This window comes from Bicyclus anynana, chromosome 16 (assembly GCF_947172395.1).
Source record: "Bicyclus anynana chromosome 16, ilBicAnyn1.1, whole genome shotgun sequence".
Lineage (NCBI taxonomy): Eukaryota > Metazoa > Arthropoda > Insecta > Lepidoptera > Nymphalidae > Bicyclus > Bicyclus anynana.
In genome coordinates this window covers 14531665-14553954 of record NC_069098.1, presented here as the reverse complement: position 1 = coordinate 14553954, position 22290 = coordinate 14531665, and the positions used below count along the sequence as shown (strand labels likewise).

The window sequence follows — 22290 nt, the reverse complement described above, 5'->3', positions numbered from 1 at the left end:
CGGCGCTACGAGCCCAATTCCACACAAAATTTGGAAATTTACATACAACCCAAAAATCTTGTCATCCAATCGATTTGTGTAAAAATGTCTATTTTAAATACATTTCAAGTGAGATTTTTGTAAAATTTTCAAAATCGATATCCGAATCGTACCATTTGATTTTTTTCGGAAGATCCATAATTTTTTATTTTTTTTTAATTTTATCTTTGTACGTGTAAAGTTTTATTTTTTCATTTTAAATTTTAATATTAAATGTGAAAAACTTTTTTGTTAGGTACCATACTGTTTATACAAAAAAAAAAGATATATCACCACGATTTAAGTAGGTATCCTTAAATATAACATTGGTTTTTTGTGTGTGTTTTGCTGAATTATAGGTAACGATTAGTTTTAAATTCAATTAATTACTCAAATCAAACATACCAAAAATTCTAAAAAAAAGTAATTGTAGGTATTTAACAAAGAATTGCATGTTTACAATAATTTTACTAGTTTCCCGCTAAAGCAGTCAGTAGTCACACAATTGTATAATGACGTCATCAACCAATAAACATCTGTCACCCACCCACCCAGACGTCAACCATTGTCAAAGCCTTTCGTCCTCTTTTTAAACAAAAATTACCAAGTTGAGGCCATAAGGCTTCAATTCAATTGAAGCCTTATGGCCTCATACTGTGCCTCAACTATGGTAATTTTTCTGCACACGTCGACCCCTGTGTTGACGCTGATGTGGTTCCATTAAGGAGTCTAACGCAAATGCTTATTGAATAAGAAAAAAGTTTGTAAGTCTATCGTCATGAATGTTCTCTTGACAAACAAAAACTAAACTTATTAATGTTGTGCAGATGAAAAATAATCATAACATAATATAAAGAAATGAAGAAAAAATGGTTATTTCTTAAAGAGAACTTACATTGAAGCGTACTTCACAAATATGACCAGCGCTTGTGGCCATTTATGCTGCTATAGGACCATACGATCAATGATCATGCAGCAGCTTTAATTCGAGATGTTATTGGAATATAGACACATCATAGTTGAGCCGTGATAGCCTAGTGGACATGACCTCTGCCTCCGATTCCGGAGGGTGTGGGTTCGAATCCAGTCCGGGGCATGCACCTCCAACTTTTCAGTTGTGTGCATTTTAAGAAAATAAAAATCACGTGTCTCAACGGTGAAGGAAAACATCGTGAGGAAACCTGCACAACAGAGAATTTTCTTAATTCTCTGCGTGTGTGAAGTCTACCAATCCGCATTGGGCCATCGTGGTGGACTATTGGCCTAAGCCTTCTCATTCTGAAAGGAGACTCGAGCACAGCAGTGAGCCGAATATGGGTTGATAACTAAGTAACTAACATCATACTTGTTGTATTTGTGTATGATCTATAACAACTCTAGTATACATTCCTATATTGCATTTTTAGGTTTATTACACATGTATGTACTTCTATATCTCTAGATGCATTACAGCTATGAGTAAAATGTATAACACTTGGCGTTTTCAAATATAATGGCAGTGTTAAGTGCCAGGGAGGGAAATAACACCAATACAGCAAATTTATATATTGTAATTTTGTGTTTGAACTTAATATATTCTGACTAATATCGAAAAATCGAGGTCGACAATTATGTCAATATGACTGTATTTTGTCATTTATGGCCTCAGGACTTAATTGAATAGTTAGTTGTTTTTTTTTTATCAAACCGTCCAGGGATCCATTAAAAAATACACAAAAAATCAGCACGAGATTCATCATTATCATCCTTTCCTTTATCAAAGATTTATATTAAGATAAGATTCCATGTTCGTAATTCAATAAAAGTACATACTTTGTTAAAAGATAGAAACCTGAATAAGACTTATATTGTAGTTAGCTAAATATACAAAGTCAATGGATATATATAGCGATCCCTTTACTAGGTGATATTAGGGATCATTACCTATCAAATTGCATTAGGTTACTTGAGGAAAAAATATACTGATCTCGAAAAATAAAATGTTTTATCTTTTTCTTTTCACAAATGTGGATTACTTAATATCCATCTATGTGTTACAGGTAAATTGTAAATAACGTTAGTTTATGATCTAACTCGCGAGACTATAAACTGTCGATAGATAGTTGGGATAAGGGTAAGGAGATAGTGAACCTATTGCTTACAATTTAACGTGTTATTTTTCGGTATATTGTAAGTGAAACCGGTTAAATTACAATCTTAAAACGTCAACTGTTCGAACTGCCCCAGATTGGTCGGACTTACGGCAGACCGTTCTGTGTCCATAGAGTTAGGAATGAAACACATATATCAGTCAAATAAAATTCTTCAAGAATTGTGACATAAAGTATTTATTTATTTATTACTATACCCAAAGACTGAGCTAAGAGACCCGATTGTTTATGTTCTGACCAAACCTAACATAACTTTAGATTTGACAAAATTATACTTATAATTAATAATAACAACATTTTACTAATAGAAAAACAGTGTTTAACTATTTATCTGATAAAAAAAAAATTTAATATTCTATTAGCAAATTAAATTCTCTAGAATTCGTTATAATACGATAAATGATCTCATACTAGCGCCCCGCGCTCCTCTTCTGACGTAGTCAGAATAGCTTCCTAGGGACCGATGAAAACTCCCCAAAAAAAGAAAATGAAATCAGTATTTTCTCTACCTAGTAGTTCGATTGAACTTTGGAGTCGCGAATTAAAGTATATACTTATATTATAAAGAAGAAAGATTTGTTTGTTTGTTGGTTTGCAATCAATAGGCTCCTTGAAAAATTCTTTCACTGTTTGGAAGCCACACTATCCCTGCCCTGACTGCTATAGGCTATATTTTATCCCATTAATCCTACGGGAACGGGAACCACGCGGGTAAAACCGCGATGTTCTGCTAGTTAGTAATATAATTGCTTTGAAAAGTAAATCCTTTCGGATAAAACGAGGCACCACAATCGCCGTTATCTCGCCGATAACACTATCTGATACGGCGGTGGAGAACATCATTGGTATCACGTCCGGTGCTGATAACTGACTGCTAACAGCCCCTTCACACTGACGCTGTGCTGTAATAGTGGCGTGCACCTCATATATGCAAAGATGCATTGCCTACCCTTAGGACTGAACACAGATAATGAAAATGTCACATTTAATGTGAGGAGGCTAAAATGTATACGTTTTCTTACATTTAATGATATAATTTGTAATATAATAAAAGATTATCAATTGATTTTGAAAAATTGTAATCGTATTTATTTTACAAACATTCCAACATTACTTGAATGAATGAATGAATGAATGAATGAATGAAATATATTTTATTGTACACCAAAAATAATAATAACAGGCAAGAAATTAACTTAAAAACTAATGTACAATTGGCGGCCTTATCGCTAGTGAGCGATCTTGTTTTTTTTTATTTTTTTTTAAATCTTTGTGCACATTGGTACTTAATATCTAGTAAATAGATTAAGTAGGTTCATGCCCACAAAATATATTTTCCTACCTGATAGTTCCTACCTGGCCTATTCACTATTTTGGTATTTATTATCAACCTATTTAAATTAACATCAAATCAATTGAAAAAATGTCATCTACCTACTGCATGATATCCACCAGTAGGCACCGGATGACATTTGTTACATAGAATCTCAATTTCGTATTTGTATGTCAACTAGCAGTTTATGTCACCCAGCATACGTCAAAGTTAATGAATTAGCCTGCAGATTACACTGTAGTCGGTACTAACATCTTTATTTAAGCACCTCAAATCTATACATAAAATAAAATTCAAGTGTCCATCTGTGATTTCAAAATAACTGTGATTCCTCAAATGCTTATAGTTATTGACACGATACCATTTTTGTTTGTTCGTCCGGGCTAATCTCTGGAACGGCTAGCCCGATTTGTATGTGTCTTTCACTGGATAGAGCCGACAGAGTTCACTGGATACATAAGACAGAGGAGATTAACATTGTATGACTATTAGTATTTTTAGATACACAATGAAATTGGTTAATAAAAAAAATTTAACGGCCTCCGTGGTGCAGTTGTATGCACTTTGACAGACCTACAAGACGGAGGACCTAGGTTCGATCCCCGGCTGCGTCGATTGAGGTTTTCCTAATTGGTCCAGGTCTGGCTGGCAGGCTTCGGCCGTAGCGAGTTACCACCATATCGATAAAGACGTACCGCTTTCATCCTCCTCCTATCAAGTTAGCCCGCTTCCATCTTAGATTGCATCATCACTTACAATCAGGTGAGATTGTAGTCAAGGGCTCACTTGTAAAGAATTAAAAAAATAGCCACTTTCTGCAGGCGGATTCCGAATGATATCACCAAATCTCATGCACCGATTCCCTCTGAGTCACCCTCGATGTGTAGAATGTTGACAGTTCACCCGCAATGACTCAGCGGCCGCTTCGAAGGATTCATAACATTGTGAAATGTTTTATAACAAATCGAATCGAATCTAATCGTATAAGGTAAAACTCATTTGTTACAAATTCAGTGTGGTTTTCAGTTTTTCACAAATCCCGAAGAAACCATACATTTATGTTCCATTTCGTGGATAATACGTTGCCTGCTTTATTCTATGGTATAATAATGTATTCTCTTTTCCAAATTTGAGCCAAATAGCTAGATCCAGTAGTCATACAACTATTCATACTTTGAATTTGTATCCATACAAATTTTACCGTTTATATCGTACCTTTTACTAGCTTGAATTTAACTTTTACGTACCAGTAGTGTTATATCTTCCAAGTTAGCGTGTTACTGTCTAAATGCTAAACTGTATATAAAAAAACAAAATTAAAAGCCTTTATCGCTGTTTTGATTGTTTTTATATCTAGACTAGCGGACGCCCGCGACTTCATCCGCGTGGAAATCCATGTAAACTTTCAAGCCGTATTTCACCACATTAGAGATTGAATTTAAAAAATTTTTGAATCCCATTATAATCCTTATTTTTTATGATTTATGAACAAATTTTTAAAACTGTTAACTCTAAAAATAAAGAACTTTCCAGACAAACTTTCAACCCTTATTGTACCCCCTTTTTTCATTTTATTTTCGCAATAAAAAGTATAACCTTTTCCGTACTATGATCTTAAACCGTGCCAAGTTTTATTTGAATTCATTCAGTAGTTTCAGCGTGATGCTCGAATAACAAAAAAACACGGACAGACAGACAGACAGACAAAAAAATCGAAAAAAAAACATTTTTAGCTTCAGTATCGATTATATAATGCCCCCCCAACAAAAATTTTCAAAATATCTTCAATGTACAGAATGTACAGAATTCGTATTATAAGTATAAATTCTAGATGGCGCTGACGTCTATTATGCCACGGTAACGTTTGGTGTTACAAATGGTATAAGTAAAGTCTCAAATTGCGAATAAATGTATAGAATTCGACCAGTTTTATTATAATTATAGATTATAGATAGATTAAATTTAAACAATTAAATTTCAATTTACCCACATTAAATATCGGCAAACGGTCATTACTTTGGTCTTAAGACAAATGCTTCCTTTAAAGATCTGGACTGTACGAGTATCTTCACCTGAACTTAGTCAAGCGTTAACAAGCCGATAAACTCTACAAAACTTAAACTAAGTAACTGACTAACTGACTAAACGTTCTTAGCAGTAAATATGAAACAAAATACCAGTGCTAGTTACTAGTATTTATTTATGTTTATACCTACCCCAAGAGTTCTTTCAGAAAAAAATTGTCAACCTAACATATGGCCTCAAGCTTTCACTCGCTCGATTGGTATGGAACTTGTGCATTAACTAAATGAGTGCAAAGTTAAAAAATAATAACAATTGTTAAATCATATTCTGGACTGAAATTTTTTAGTCCAGAATATATACATTGGCAATATATTTATTGACATTATTTAATTTGATAAAATAAAAAAAATCAGTTCCATGAAGTTGTTACTTAGGCCTACTTCGGACTATTTTAGTATTTTAGTCGAGTATGAACAATTTTTGGATTTACCGCCCAAAAATCGTTCGTAGTCGACTAAAATACTAAAATAGTCCGAAGTAAATCATTGAGTATTTTGATGAATGATTTTAAACTATTAGATTTGTCACTAGCGCGTCGAAACTGAGGCGAACAAATGTGGCTAATTTTCTCAATTTCATTTAGTCGCATTGTATAAGTTATTTAAACAGAACTAATGCCTAAATATTGTCTACAATGTCGAGTGTGTGTTCAGGATGTGTTCAAACTGTATATACATAAATAATGCAAGTAAACACAAAATTATGCATGTGTCGCTCAGTGGAGTAGCTACGAATTTAGCTACTTTACTGAGCGATCACTTTTTGCGGTGATTTGTAGGCACGTAACATATCTAATAGTAAAAAAATCGTTGCTTATACTGGGACTAATAGCTTTATGAACATTTAATTTCAAAAACAATACTTTGGGGTCGATTTCACCACTTAACAATCTAGACGTAAGTTTTGTCACTTCTTTATTTGTGACAAAGACGAAACTTGTGAATAAGCTATCCGAAATATCAGAAGGTGGTAAAACTGGTTCTAAGTCACGTGTTTAAAAAAACATTCTTGTGTACTGATTTCAAGGACTGATTTGAAAAAGAAGTATCTAAGTAGAGACTTTTTTTTAAATCAGTCCTTTAATTTGTCAAGATATGAAAAAAATACAAAACATTAAAATACTAGCGTATGCCCTCGATTTTGTTCGCGTCAAATTCTGATTTACGAATACACGATGGACTTTTCCGTGTTAAAAGTAGCTGTTCTGAATTCCATTTAATCCCTAATACATAATTTTATCCAAATCAACCGATATAGATATAATTGTCTTAGTCGTGTAAACAGTGGCTTAGACGTGAAAACGTAACAGACAGACGGACTTGTTTTCTTATTTTGATATTATACCTACGTATGGATAACAGGTATACACACAATACACAATATGATAAGAGAAAAGAAAAATAAATGGACCAGGACAATAACGGAATGGTACCCGAGAGACAGCAAAAGAAACAGAGGCAGCTAGACTAAAAGGTGGGAAGATGATATTAGGAGCATAGCGGGGTTAATAAGGTCTCGTATAGCAAGAAATAGAATAGAATGGAAAACTTTATAGGAGGCCTTTGTCGGAAGACAAGCTGCAGACTAACGACCGTTTGCCGATAGTAATAGTTATTATTATTTACTAACGAAAAAAAGTTATTTTATTTAAAGATTTGTATGTTAATAACTAATTTGGCACGTTTTTAAATGTACACTGTAAACAAAACTCAGCAATAAAAGCTTTTTATTTTATTTATTATTTTATTATATCGATAACAGGGCGAGTTACATACAAGTTTAAAACATAACCCTCCCCACGCCAGCGCAGTCGAGCAGACATTAGAAAGCGAGCGGTTGCACAGAGCCCAGAGCCATTAAATCACAAAGGATGCACGCAACGTATCAATTTGGCGCGCAAGCAAGATGGCGTCCGGCCGTTGGCGCGCGACCTCGCCGCGTTTCCCGGAAGGCGGCCATCTTGGATGCGCGCGCGCCGAGCATTGTGCGACCCACGTGTCGAGTCAACTTGCGATTCAGTTCGATGCGCTGTTGCATGGATTGAATGCGTCGCCTTTTGTTCGCTACTCTGCTATCTCTCGCTGTTTATGAGCTGCTTTTACACTAACGATATCAATTTTTTTTTTATTCTTTACAAGTTAGCCCTTGACTACAATGTAACCTGGTGATGATGTAGTCTTAGATGGAAGCGGGCTAACTTGTTAGGAGCAGGATGAAAATCCACACCCCCTTCGGTTTCTACACGGCATCATACCGGAACGCTAAATCGCTTGGCGGTACGTCTTTGCCAGTAGGGTGGTAACTAGCCGCGGCCGAAGCCTCCCACCAGTCAGACCTGGACCAATTAAGAAAATCTCAATCTGCCCAGCCAGGGATCGAACCCAGGACCTCGTTTTGTAAATCCACCGCGCATACATATTGCGCCACGGAGACCGTCAATTATAGAATTTAAACTATCGCAAGTTTTATTCAGATTAATTTATTATGATAGCAGTGATTTTTAGCCGTTTCGTAATAAATTATTGATACTAATTATAATTATATACATCTATATATACATATATAAATTAATCTTTATATCCCTTGGTTACGCCATCACGCGTGAACGGCTGGACTGATTTCACTATTTTATTTCATGTGTTTGTTATTGTCAGGAGATGGTTCTTATGACAGAAAAAATTTAAAAAGATGAAGTAGGGGTAGGATAAGGTAGGGATGGGTAGTTGAAAGTTCACATCGAGTTACACGCGGACGAAGAACATCCGATAGTTAGAAATAAATTATATTCGTAAAAAAAAAAATCGATTCGTTATTAAGGCTACCTTTTAACGTCATTAGGAATATTTTTTAATCTTGTTTTGTTTTGACCTTACTCATGGTTATGATTCTCTGATGGGTTTAAAACTAATAGAGGCCGATATTCCGATTTCACAGTCTCATGCTAACTAGTCATCGATAACAAAAGCAAATTAAAATTATATTCTTTGCTACTAGATTTTGCTAAAACCTTGTACATATGTATTCTGTGCTAAAACTAGTTTCGTAAATGTCCACGCGACCTTTACAATTGCCCTTTTCAAAACACAATGCCGTAAGTAATAGAAAAATATCAGTGAAGTGCAAGTCGTATTCTACATATTGTTTTATTATTTTACCACTTTTTCATATTTTGGAAAAAATCTTAGTTATTTAAAGAAAAACAATCAACTTTTCTAATTCGCATGCCAGCAATTTATGTTAGGCGTCCACAGATCGTATCAAACGAATAATTTTAATTTTGCGATTCATAAAATCCGCACGTTGCGAATCAGTGGACGCCTACGTTTACACGAAAGTAATTAAGTCGAAAAGTTTAATATTGCATTTATAAAATAAAACATGTCAAATATCGTGAATTTTCATATTTTCATATTCACTTAAAAAAGAAGGTCTTACGATACAAATTCACCTTGTACATTTCCTCAACGAATCATACGTTAAATGCAAAATCAATTTTTAAATTTTGACGGCCTCCGTGGCGCAGTGGTATGCGCGGTGGATTTACAAGACAGAGGTCCTGGGTTCGATCCCCGGCTGGGCCGATTGAGGTTTTCTTAATTGGTCCAGGTCTGGCTGGTGCGAAGCTTCGGCCGTGGCTGGTTACCACCCTACCGGCAAACACGTACCGCCAAGCGATTTAGCGTTCCGGTACGATGTCGTATAAAAACCGAAAGGGGTGTGGATTTTCATCCTCCTCCTAATAAGTTGGCCCGCTTCCATCTTAAATTCCATCATCACTTACCAGGTGAGATTGTAGTCAAGGACTAACTTGTAAAAGAATTTGAAAAAAAAGTCTTATATTACAAATTCACCCTTTATTTGAACTCCTTTAATTTCATCAGAATTTCCAGATTGTTAATATTTTTAATATTCCTCAACGAATGACCTGTCAATGGCAAAATCAATTTTTAAATTTGGCTGGTATATCCAGAGGTTAGCGGGTTAAAACAAACACAAACTCTTCGGTATAACATAATAGAACTGGAGTTAGTATTTTATAACAACTATTCAAAGCTAAAACCGTGATAACCCAATGGATATGACCTCTGACTTTGATTGTATTGACTATAATTCGGACGGATGACGTAAACATAAAGAACTAATTTTCTGTGACTAATTACACAAATACTAACAATGACGAAGAATTTTCCCGACATAAAACATTTCAAAAACTTTGAATTTAGAATTGACATGTTTGTTTAAAATTAATATTAGATTTATAATGAGTAATTTTGTGTAATTACTTACTTAAATTATGTGCATTTTAAGAAATTAAATATCACATCCTTCAAATGGTAAAGGAAAAACATCGTGAAGAAACCTGCCAGAGAATTTTCTTAATTCTCTTCGTATCTGAAGTGTGCCAATACGCATTAGGAAAGAGTGGTGGATTGTAAGCCTAACCTCTCTCATTCTGAGAAGAGACTCGTGCTCAACAGTTAGCCGAAAGTGGCTCGCTATTGATGATCCAAAGCTGCTGATATCCAACTTTAGGCCGGACAGGGAGAATATCACAAACAGTGAAGGTACGAGTAAGTTTTGACGTGTTTTGAAGATACTTTTTAAGACGCGGCTCTACTCGGAGTTTTTCTCTTGCACATATTGGCGCCCATAGGATGAATAATACTGAGATAATCGTTTAGTTTTTTAGTATTTTTTTGAATTTGAATACAGAGGTTTTAACGTGATTTGATATTCAATCTATAATATAAAAATAGAGGACACTTGAAACTTCATCTAAGTGAAATTTAGTTTTTCGGAAACCATGTATTTTTCCGAAATTAAGAGATTATATTTTCTGGTAATCTAGGATATAATCTATCTCCATTCCAAATCCAATCCATTCAGTAGAAAGTATTGCGGGAAAGAGTCACAAACATCTATATTAGGATACCATAGGATTCCACGTCAGTCGGTTGAGATAAAGTTTGATAAACAACGTTCGTAGCGAATCAGAGCATCAGTGAATCATAACGCAGTCAAGTCTCGTACCTACCGTGTAATGACTGCAAAAAGCGCGTCCTGATCTCATTGTGCCATTTTTACCTGCCTCTCCCCATGCGCTGGCGTTACCAAAGCTAGGGTGACCATATTTTGCATGTACTCGTAACATTAACTTTTTTTTTAATATATTCTTTACAAGTTAGCCCTTGACTACAATCTCACCTGATGGTAAGTGATGACACCATTCATGACTTCCTTAATGATACAGATGCTTGGAGGCCGTTGAATCAGCTTTCACCTTCACACAGGAAGTAAAATTATAAGAAATTGTAATGTTGTCATCAAGTGTAAATTATAATATTGTATGTTTTTTTAAAAGAGCTACTGTTGAGTTTATTGCCCTTTTCTTCTCAGCAGAACCTGCCTTCCGAACCGGTGGTAGAATCTTTACAAATTGTCAACTGACGTATCAAAAGTACCTGTAAACTGAGCCTACTTAAAATAAATGAATTTTGAATTTGATGCAGTCTAAGATGGAAGCGGGCTAACTTGTTAGGAGGTGGAGGATTTGCTTATTAACTTTTGAAAAATACAAATTGATGCATAAAATTACTTTCTGGCCATTCTAGCCCTAAAAAAATACACTTTGATACTACTTCTTACTTAAATTGGTATAATTCGGACCCTTATTCCAAGTAGGTACTATTCGATATTAATATTGTTTATATTTAATTTAATTACCCTATTTATGTAACTTTGCTATGTAGTATATCCTTAAGGTATTTAATCCTCTATATCATAGCGGATTGATGGCTATATGGATGGATAGCTGGTATTTGTTACTACAAGCCTTCTATTTCGGTGGCTTATACATATACTCCGCGCCACGAAACAAGTCCCATAGACGCGGCGCTAATGTCTTAATGGCGATCATTGTCATGTCATTTGTGTAAGGCGTTGTCAATTTTACTTCAGGTTTTAACCACGGGACTTCTTTCGTGGCGCGGAGGTTAGGCAACTATGCGTTGACGAACACTAAATTACAAAGTTCGAAGTATCGGTGAAAAGGATGATAAGGATATTCTACAAGATATTTTGGCAAATGTGCTTATAAAAGAAAAATTGTGCAATAGCTACTTGTTATCCTGCAAAATGTACAAATCCTGCAAAACCGTACAAACATACAGTCAACACAAAACGTTTTATTATTAGTATTACAAACAAGTAAGGGTCCGAAAGTTTCTCTTTGTTTGGTTTCAAACACGGTAGGAAGATAAAATGATACACATCCATGGGATTAAAGGGTAACCACCGTTACCTGTACCTACCGTTCCTCTCTCCCTTATCTGTTTTGACATTCTGTACTAATTTTAAAACAAATTTATAAATTACTGATAGACGCTTCGCGGTGTCAACGGCGCAGTTCCTGATTTTCTGGAAATCCTACTAATATTATAAATGCGAAAGTTTGTATGGATGTTTGGATGTTTGTTACTCTTTAACGCCGCTACTACTGAAGCGATTTGGCTGAATATGGAATGGAAATAGATTTTACTCTGGAGTAACACATAGGCTACTTTTTATTCCGAAAAAATCCATGGTTTTCCGAGATATGCGAAAACTGATGATTTTGATGATATGAATGTCTGTTTATCTTTTACGCCTCGACTACTGAACCGAATTAGCTGAAATTTGGTATTGAGATATATTATAGCCTGGATTAACACATAGGCTACTTTCTATCCCGAAAAAATCCATGGTTCCCGAGGCATTTGTGAAAAACTAAATTCCACGCGGACGAAGTCGCGGGAGTCCGCTAGTTCGGCAATAAAATATAGCCTATGTTCATCACCGATAATATAGCTTTCTACTGGTAAAAGAAATATCAAATCGGGTAGATCCACAGAAACCGTTAGAGGTACGGGTAGAACAAACCTGTATCTCTTCCACGTAAGCTCGCTTCCATCTTAGACTCCATCATCACTTTACAACAGCAGGGTTATTATGTATCTCGGTGTACCATTCACACAATCAGTCATATCGTTTTTCATCGTATTTTTGGTTTTGCAACCGTCTAACGACGAAACAAAATTACATAGTTATCGTCATTTTACGTAATTTTACGCACGCATTAGTATTGTAGTGGTAGTAGCAAGAAGTAACTTTATTTTAACGAAAAACTGGTAATTACGTAATTTTGTTAAAATAATCATGTTAGACGATCGTAAAAACAAAAATCACTGCTACTTTATGTGAAATAGCACAGTCAATATTACGTTATGTTTATGTTGTTCTTGTCGCAAATGTTTTCAATGTTAGGAGTAATGTTGGACAATTGGTATCAGTTATCAAGCCACCATTACGTAAATCTTGTCGCGAACCCCCTACCGTCGAATGGCGAACTCCTAGGGGCTACCCCACTTTAAGAAACCTTATGTTAGATGATAACAATGACATAAATACGATGAAAAATGATGTAGTGACTCATTGTTTGAATGGTACACTGAGATACATAATAAGGCCGCAGATGTGATCGCAGCCATGGGTTAACTTGTCAAAGAATAAAATATATATAAAAAGATATTATCTCTCTAGATGTACTGAACCGCAGCAACTTACTTTACCTCTCTGTACCTAAAATTAGTCATCATCATTATCAACCCATATTTGGCTCACTGCTGAGCTCGAGTCTCCTCTCACAATTAAGAAAATTAAGAAAATTCTCTGGTATGCAGGTTTCCTCACAATGATTTTTCTTCACCGTTTGAGACACGTGATATTTAATTTATTAAATAATAATATTAGTAAAGACTACTAACTAATAAATAAATTATCTAATTCTTTTTAATTTTGTATGTTTATTTTATGCGAACTTTTAAGTTTGTCTGTTCGTTTAATAACGATACGTTAGATTGAACATGACTAACTTTTTACACCCAACTTGGTGAAAACTTCACATGCTTTTAATAGAAGGTACGAGAATAGTACAAAGATTAAACTTGGGACTTCACGAGTCACGCACACAAATTAATAACACAATGATTTAAAACCACATTGAACTTTTGAGACGTCCCTACTCTATCTAAAGTATAAATAGGCCTAAAGTACCTACAATTCATTGGCCTGCAATAAAATTATTTATTTACTTTAATCAATTATTAAATTAAAGTAAATAAATAATTTTATTGCAAAAATATTTTTATTTTATTTTAAAGAAAATATTAAAATATTTTCATCATTTCACTGGAACGTTTTTTACGAAAGCTTTTACCATTGTAATGTAAAAAATTACTATACAAATGCCCCTCCCCCCCCCCTAACTTTTATATTCCTAACTTAAACATAAAACGCGTGTTAAAATATGTTTCTTTATCAACAGAGCGAAAAATGGTTGTCATACGAATCTCTAAAAGAGGAAATCTTAGAGAAAATACGAAAAATAGAAGAAGAGCGGCACACCGTCGACATCTGGCCGAGCAACGAGCTGTGGGGCAGGAAGAGAAGACGTAGACAGGTGAGTGCTGTGCTACTTTTTGCACGTCTAAGCACCATTCGCACGAGCGTTTTTTAACGAGCGTTAAAAAAGCCTTCAAATATAGTATGAAGTTAAATGAAGGTCTATTTCCAACGTACAAAATTGAAAATGCAACACTGCTCGAAAAAATGCGTCGCGTTTTGAAAACGCTGACGTGTGAACATATACTTAGATATGCATTTGTTCTATTTGAACTGTTTTTTAACGTTTTTAACGTCCGTTATAAAAACGCTCGTACGAATGGGGGCTTATGCTAGCCACTCACCCTCCAATAGGTTCACGTGCCTGCAGTTATGAAGAATTACCTGCCCTAACGGCAGGTAATTCTTCAAAACTGATAGTGTGTTGGTTGCAATGCGACATCATGCAGATCGCAATCTGCTGTTAGCGCTTCTTGAGACTATGCTTTATACCTACCCGCCATATCAAAATGGGCAATTGGGATGACGACTAGGTTTGAATATATTGATTTTTATAACATACTAGCGGACCCCCCAAGACTTCGTCCGCGTGGAATTCAGTTTTTCATAAATGGATTTTTCCGGGATGAAAAGTAGCCTATGTGTTGATCCAGAGTAAAATCTATTTTCATTCCAAATTTCAGTCAAATCGCTTCAGTAGCCACAGCGTGAAAGAGGAACAAACATACTTACACACTTTCACACAAACTTTCGCCTTAGTGTGATGTGATTGGGGAAAATAATTAACTAATTAATACATGAAAAACAAAGATTTCCGGGATGATTGTAAAATAATAATAGGTATTATAAAATTTCAAAATCAAACAAAAATATTTAATCATACATTATTAGTTTCCTTACATTCGATGTGACATTTTTTGTTATTAGAAGTATAAACATAAACGCACATAACAAAGATATTTGTTTTGTGATGTGTAAACACAGAGTATAATTAAATAAAAAACTTACATTGAACTTCGACCAATGTGAAAGTCCGAATCCCTAAAAGTCCAGAATTCAAAGAGCATTTTTACAATTGACTTGTAACTGTGATAAAGTTTTATTGCTGACTAATTAATATTTTTATATAGACACATTGTCCAGGTACTACGCCCTTTGTTAACTACCACAATGGAGAACTTTGTCAAGAAAAAAAGTTGGGCGTCAATGCAAGAAGACTGAGAAGTGCCCTTTTAAATTGTTTTTTCCAAATTTTCTTTCTTTTTTTTATACGAATTTTACTTTAGAAAACGTATCGTTTCCGTAAAGCCATTTACAATACAAGAAGACTAAGGAATGCCCTTTTAAATTGTTTTTTCCAAATTTTCTTTCTTTTTATTAACACGAAAATAATTTTACTTTAGAAAACGTATAGTTTCCGTAAAGCCACTTAACTTAGCGCACGACACGGTGGCATGCGCATTCCTACAAGAAACCTGTACAAGTCCATCAAATCAAATTAAATCACAATTCTTTCCGCTAGAATATTGCCGTCGACATCAACCCATATTCGGCTCACTGCTGAGCTCGAGTCTCCTCTCAGAATGAGAGGGGTAAGGCCAATAGTCCACCACGCTGGCCCAATGCGGATTGGCAGACTTCACTCACGCAGAGAATTAAGATAATTCTCTGGTATGCAGGTTTCCTCACGATGTTTTCCTTCACCGATGACACACACGTGATATTTAATTTCTTAAAATGCACACAACTGAAAAGTTAAAGGTGCATGCCCCGGACCGGATTCGAACCCACACCCTCCGGAATTGAAGGCAGAGGTCTACTGGGCTACCACGGCTCTTATAAAGAATATTGCCGTACAGGTGTTTAATATTTAATATCATGGATGCGAAAGTGAGTTTGCTTGTTTTTTGCACTTTCGCACCTTATACCAATGATTATTTTATGCTATAGATATGTTACGTGCCTACAAAATCACCGCAAGCGCAGCGCATACATGCCCAATTTTGTGTTTAATTCCATTATACATTTATGTATATATAGTTTTTACACTTCCTAAACACACAACTCGACATTGTGATTTTATTTTTAGCTGATTTTATTTTCTAAAGTCTTAAATTTAAAATCCCTAAACTATACAGATTTGAGTTCTTGTTCATGGAGCTATTAAGGGTGATTTCAGACTAGCGTATTTTTTGCACGTATACGGTCGTTTCAGTTTACGCGCTTACACGAGCGCGACATTACGGGCTTCAAAAAACCGGACTCGCGTAAACAGGCATATTTAGGCCTGTTCGCTCGAACCGCTGGTGTCGTGTCAGTATCTCTGGAAGGTGTCTCTCGCGGCACGCGCTTATATGAGCTTAGAAGAAGCTAAGAAGCTTTTAACTGATGATGATGCTTGTTACAGGTGGCGGTGTCACCGCCGTACGTGGTGTATATGCTGCCCGACTCCGACATCATGGAAGACTGGCGGCTGGTGAGGAAACTGCTGGAGAGAGGCGACTGATACCGGTAGGGGTAGGGGCTATTAAATTATTGAGAGGTATTGTTAGGGGCAAATGTTAGGGCCTATACACACGGTGAGTTTTACGCGCGCGTTAAAACGCTTGAAACTGAATCCAGTCACAGACAGTAAAGTTGTAACCATATAGTTTTAGCTGTACTTTATTTATTTTACGCTACATCGATACAAACACTAATTTACATCTCTAGAGCACTTTTCAACAACCTATCTAAGTTTAAAATAGCTACATAGGTAGTTTGTTTGGCAATTTGTATTTTGTTTAGTACATCTTTATATGTGAAACGTAGTCGGTTCACTGGTTATATACGAGTATATTTAAGTTATAAATGATGGTAACCTGATTTTATTTTTACTTAAATTAATAATTCGCGTGTGCTCTGCATGCGAAAATCGCTCCGTGTGCAGTGACCTTGTAAATGATGACGTTGTGACATTTCTCTAAATAAGGTCGGCCGCAAACACTCGTTTTCCGAATCCGTTTTCCGTGTTCGGAAAACCGAATGCATGATATCAGTATAAAAAAACAACAAATTCCGCATGTACGTATAGAATGCGAGCCCTTGCGATAATATACATCCCGAATCAAGAAAAACGTAAAGTCTGCGGTAGTCTCACGGAATTCCAAATTAAAGTTACTCATTAAAAAAACGATTGTCTGGGGCCGGCCTAATGGTGATTGAGATTCTATAAATGATTGCATATTGTTCTATTTTACAAAGTTTTCTTTTAGGTTTGATCGTATATGTATGGGCATCGAGTGAGACCCAAATTGAATTTTTATTTTATTGATTATAAAATTTACTTTTTGAAAATGGTTACTGTTTACCAATGCATAATAATGTGTGTATGCATAATAATGCATACCTATTTACATTTCCTTTTTGCAGCTAAAATTTTATCACATGATGTATACGTTATTTATTTTTAACTGGCACCTTAACATTCATATACACCGATTGTGTAGTGTCTATGAAGCGACAGACAGATTATTATTATTTTTTTATTCTTTACAAGTTAGCCCTTAACTACAATCTCACCTGATGGTAAGTGATGATGTAATCTAAGATGGAAGCGGGCTAACTTGTTAGGAGGAGGATGAAAAACGCTAAATCGCTTGGCGGTACGTCTTTGTCGGTAGGGTGGTAACTAGCCACGGCCGAAGCCTCCCACCAGCTAGACCTGGACCAATTAAGAAAACCTCAATCGGCCCAGCCGGGGATCGAACCCAGGACCTCCGTCATTAAATTCACCGCGCATACCACTGCGCCACGGAGGCCGTCAAAAATAACTGAAAATCTTGAGTTAATTCGTATTATAGGTTTGTACAATCAAATATGAATGTGTTAAAGTGCTAGATAATAATTTAGATATATTGGAGTATCGAAATTGTGCTGTTTAGAAGTCAGGGATCCGTAGAACATTTTGTACAACTTATTACTATCAAGTAGTATACTCATCAAGATGAAGCTATTCAGGTTCAAAAATTTCGTGAATACCTTTATTTACGAAATTTTTTAACCTTTTTATTTACGAAAATTATCGATTCTGGTAGCTAACTGAGTTACCAAGAAATGAAAAATTCTGAGCGTCGGAACGAGATAATGTACCATGCAATTTGTCTCTCTCGGAACTATGTTACTGTCGGAAAGGTTGACATTTACATTTCGTAAATCGTTTCTACTATGGAAAAGATACATTATAAAATAAACAGTGGCCTGCACAGGGTTTTCATCTAGGGTAGGCATTATACATACAAATTGTGGATAATGGAAAATTCCTCTAAATACAGGTTCGAAATGAGCTCTCAGGGTACATTGTCACTGAGTATTATTATAATTACTTGTGTTCCTTGATTACTCACAATTTCACTCTTGTTTTGTTTTTTATTTGCGGATTTTCAAACATTTTTCAAGTTTTTGAGTTATAACACTCAAACTGTCTACCGAGTGTATAAGTTATATGTTTATAAGTTTACTGAAAACTGTAATTATTTCGTCAAAATGTAAATTAAGTGAATTTATAATTATTTACGTTGTAAACTGTGAAGGTTACTTTAATTAAAACTGTAGGTATCTATATGTGTCAACTTATATTTTAATTGGATAATAAAGTATTTTGTATTGCAATTTGTACTTTTATTTAATTTCCTACCTATTAGATTTAGGACTTTATTTACATGATGATACTTTAGTTTCAATTTGTTGAATAAATATGTATAAAAGTTTATTTGCAATCCTACCCAAAATCCTGCAATAACAATACCCTGCATTGGATATTAAAAAAAAAATATATATTTGCCATCTATATCTATATCTATACTAATATATAAAGCTGAAGAGTTTGTTTGATTGAACGCGCTAATCTCAGGAACTACTGGTCCGATTATCGAGGAAGGCTATAGGCTATATATTATCCCCGTATAAAAGATTTTATTAAAAATCAATACATCAAGGAAGAAGCAGCGCACCTAATTTTCGTGGAAAACATCCTGAACTTCTTAACGTGGAAAGTTGCATTAATCTTTGAACGAACCTTTCACTATTATTTAATTTTACCGGATCTTTTAAACACTTTTATGTAATTAACTGAATTTCGGAATTTTAACTGAGTAAGTTAATAAAATAAATATTGCTAAGAGTAGGTACGATATATCAATAAGCAAAGATTTTGTACTAATAGATATGTTAACTTTAGCCTCAATAACTCAACGGTAAGAGCGGTCGGACTCATCACCGAGGGGTGGTGGTTCGATCCCCGCCCCGTTGGTCTATTGTCGTACCCACTCCTAACACAGTCTTTCCCGACTAGTTGGAAGGGAAAGGGAATATTGGTCATATTTAAAAAAAACACTGAAATTGAAACTGAGGCGAACAGAGGTGGCTAATTGTCTTAATTTCATATAGTCGCATAGTAAACAACGAAATTTATTTAAACAAATAATACCTAAATATTGTTTACAATGTCGAGTTGTGTGTTCAGAAAGTGTAATAAAAATATAGATTCTATGCATAAATACATATATAATTCAAGTAAACACATAGTTGTGCATGTATGTATACGTGTGGAGTAGCTACGAGTAAAATTGGATCACGTTTTGTAAAAATGATTCTGTAGGCACGTAACATATTTAATACGAGTAGTATAAAATATTTCTCCATAAGGCATACAGATGATAAGTAAAAATTAAAAATTTGAAAAAAATCCGAATGTCATTAAATTATTAATTACACTCTCGATCAAGTCATCAATATTCTCTTTCAGTGCCGTTTCATTTGCTCATTCGAGTACATTTGCAAACATTTGGTTATTCTTCCTCACTTAAAAGTTCTGGGGGTTGACCCCAGAACTTAATTAATAAACGGTTAAATGAAATTAAGTAAATTTTCCACATTTGTCCGCCTCATACATTAACTCCCCAGTTTCAAACAAATCCGAAACTTAAGAGTATTAGTCCATTGAAATGCTACACTTTTTAGGCCTTACCTTTCGTTTTTAGAGGACGCAGTTTTATTTTTTGCTGTGTAGAGGGGTCAGTATAAAGCTAAAACTAAGTTTGTGGGGTCGCCACCCTTGTCCCGCGGCCGCCATCTTGAAAATAATTTATTTATAAAATTACGTCCTCTAAAAAACGCTACTCCAAATGTAACTTTTCAATGGAATATACGTATATAAATATATAAAAGCGAATGGTCACGAAATCTCGAAACCGCTTGACGTAGAAAGATGTAATTTTTCAGGGAGGTATGGATTATAATTGTTAGACCTCCCCTAAGCAAGGATTATGCTATAGGGCCGGATTAAAAACTCTAAGGACGAACGAAGTCGCGGGCGTTCTCTTGTCGATTATAAAAACACCGTCATCGGAATCTACGTCTGGGTGACTCACAAATTGTGAACGTCGCAAAACGAAATTGAGGAAAACTTAATGACACAGTACCAAAATTGGCAATATTGTTTCGGAATAGTCAGTCGTATTGGAATTTTAAAATAACCACTTATTTACTTTAACATTTATTTACTACGTAAGTACTTGACCTGGATGTTGTCCTGCCACTTAGCCATATCTCATTTAACTAAAAGGAAAATAAGAATAACGGTCATGGCTAATGTGAAATAAAGTATACAAATAAATAATTAAGTACTGCTTAGATATACTTAACTGAAACAATGAATAGATGTATAACTTTCCTTCGCCATAACTTTAACTTAGATCCACCACGCTGCTCTGGTACGAGATCGTGGGTCGGGCTGTATGAAATACTGAAATCTTCATCTATATTAATATTATAAAGAGGAAAGATTTGATTGTTTGTTTGTTTACTGTTTGTTACTTTGCATTGGCTCTGAAACTGCTTAACCGATTTGAACAATTCTTTCACTGTTTGGAAGCTATACTATCCCTGAGTGCTTTAGGCCATATTTTATTCCTACGAGAACGGAAACTACGCGGGTGAAACCGCGCGGCGTCTGCTTATTCCTTCTAAATTTCAGTTCAGAGTTAGGAAGTTGTTACACTCCCGTGCCTCAAAGAGCACGAGTTTTACGAGCTGCTTGTAAATACTCTTTCTGGATCATTCTTTATTCTGTGCCCATACCAAAATATTTTTTGTTTATAGACTTACATTTAGAAAAAACGATCGAACTTTTTTTTTACGCCCACTCGACTTTGTAAACAGTTAAATTCACCGTTTCACATGACTTCAAAATCAATATAAGGTACCTCAATTCACGTTGTTCCTACCTCAAAACTTCCTTATATGCTCTACTAGCGGACGCCCGCGACTTCGTCCGCGTGTAATTCAGGTTTTCACAAATCCCGCGGGAACCATGGATATTTCGGGATAAAAAGTAATCCTATGTGTTAATCCAGAGTAAAATCTATTTCTATTCCAAATTTCAGCCAAATCGCTTCAGTAGCCGCAGCGTAAAAGAGGAACAAACATACTTACACACTTACACACGAACTTTCGCCTTTATAATATTAGTGTGATTACAATGTATATAACTATTTGAAGTTTACCTTGTCCAAGATCTTAAGATAGCCACATTTTAGGAAGGCTGATTTATCCAAATGTGGTTCCAACTGAAAATCAGCGCTTCGTGGCCTAATTCAAATGGTCACGTAGCATTATGCTGAGCTGGGGCCATTGTCTGGGTTATGCCACACATCGCAGGGTACTGTCCTGGATGTCCTGGTGTACTGGAGATATTGTGATGTGTGGCATAATTTCGAAATAAACGCATTTTACTTTCTTTTCTTTCATCTTTCCTTCATCTTAAGTAGGTAAGTACAAAAACCAATTATGAACATCAAAAGTCATTAGAAGTCGAGATGATGTCAAGGTATCTGGTGGATTTGCGCTTGTTCCCTGGGAAATGAGGCGAGCCCTTATATCGGACGCTACACACATTGGCACACACGCGTTGACACATTGGCACCGTGTGCTATCAAGAAGACAGAATCAAGACCGGGAGGCGCAACAGAAAGAGCTGAAACCGGTAAGTGGCATAAGTTGCCTCTCTGACTGAGAGTTACACATTTGTACCTTTGAAACACTTGGGCCATGGAGTCGCAGTGCTAAAAAAGTTCTCCGAATCATTTTCCCGCGGCTAGTTGCCTCGATTGGTGACAGAAGGTCTGGCTCATTTTTTGCACAAAGGATCAGCTGGTGGTCCAGCTCGAAAATGCAGCCAGTATTCTTGCCACCCTTATTGTATAGTGATTAGGATAAGTTAGCTTA

General features: G+C 35.5%; 1 protein-coding gene across 1 annotated transcript in view; it reads left to right on the top strand.

The window, feature by feature from the left end:
- LOC112055891 (breast cancer metastasis-suppressor 1-like protein) overlaps window positions 1-18675 on the top strand; it is a 108307-nt gene extending 89632 nt beyond the window's left edge. The window contains exons 4-5 of the mRNA XM_052886095.1: window positions 13949-14083; window positions 16433-18675. Of these exons, the coding sequence (XP_052742055.1) occupies window positions 13949-14083; window positions 16433-16531 (234 nt within the window). The 3' untranslated portion in view covers window positions 16532-18675. The remainder of the gene's footprint in view (window positions 1-13948; window positions 14084-16432) is intronic.
- The last annotated feature ends 3615 nt before the right edge of the window (window positions 18676-22290 follow it).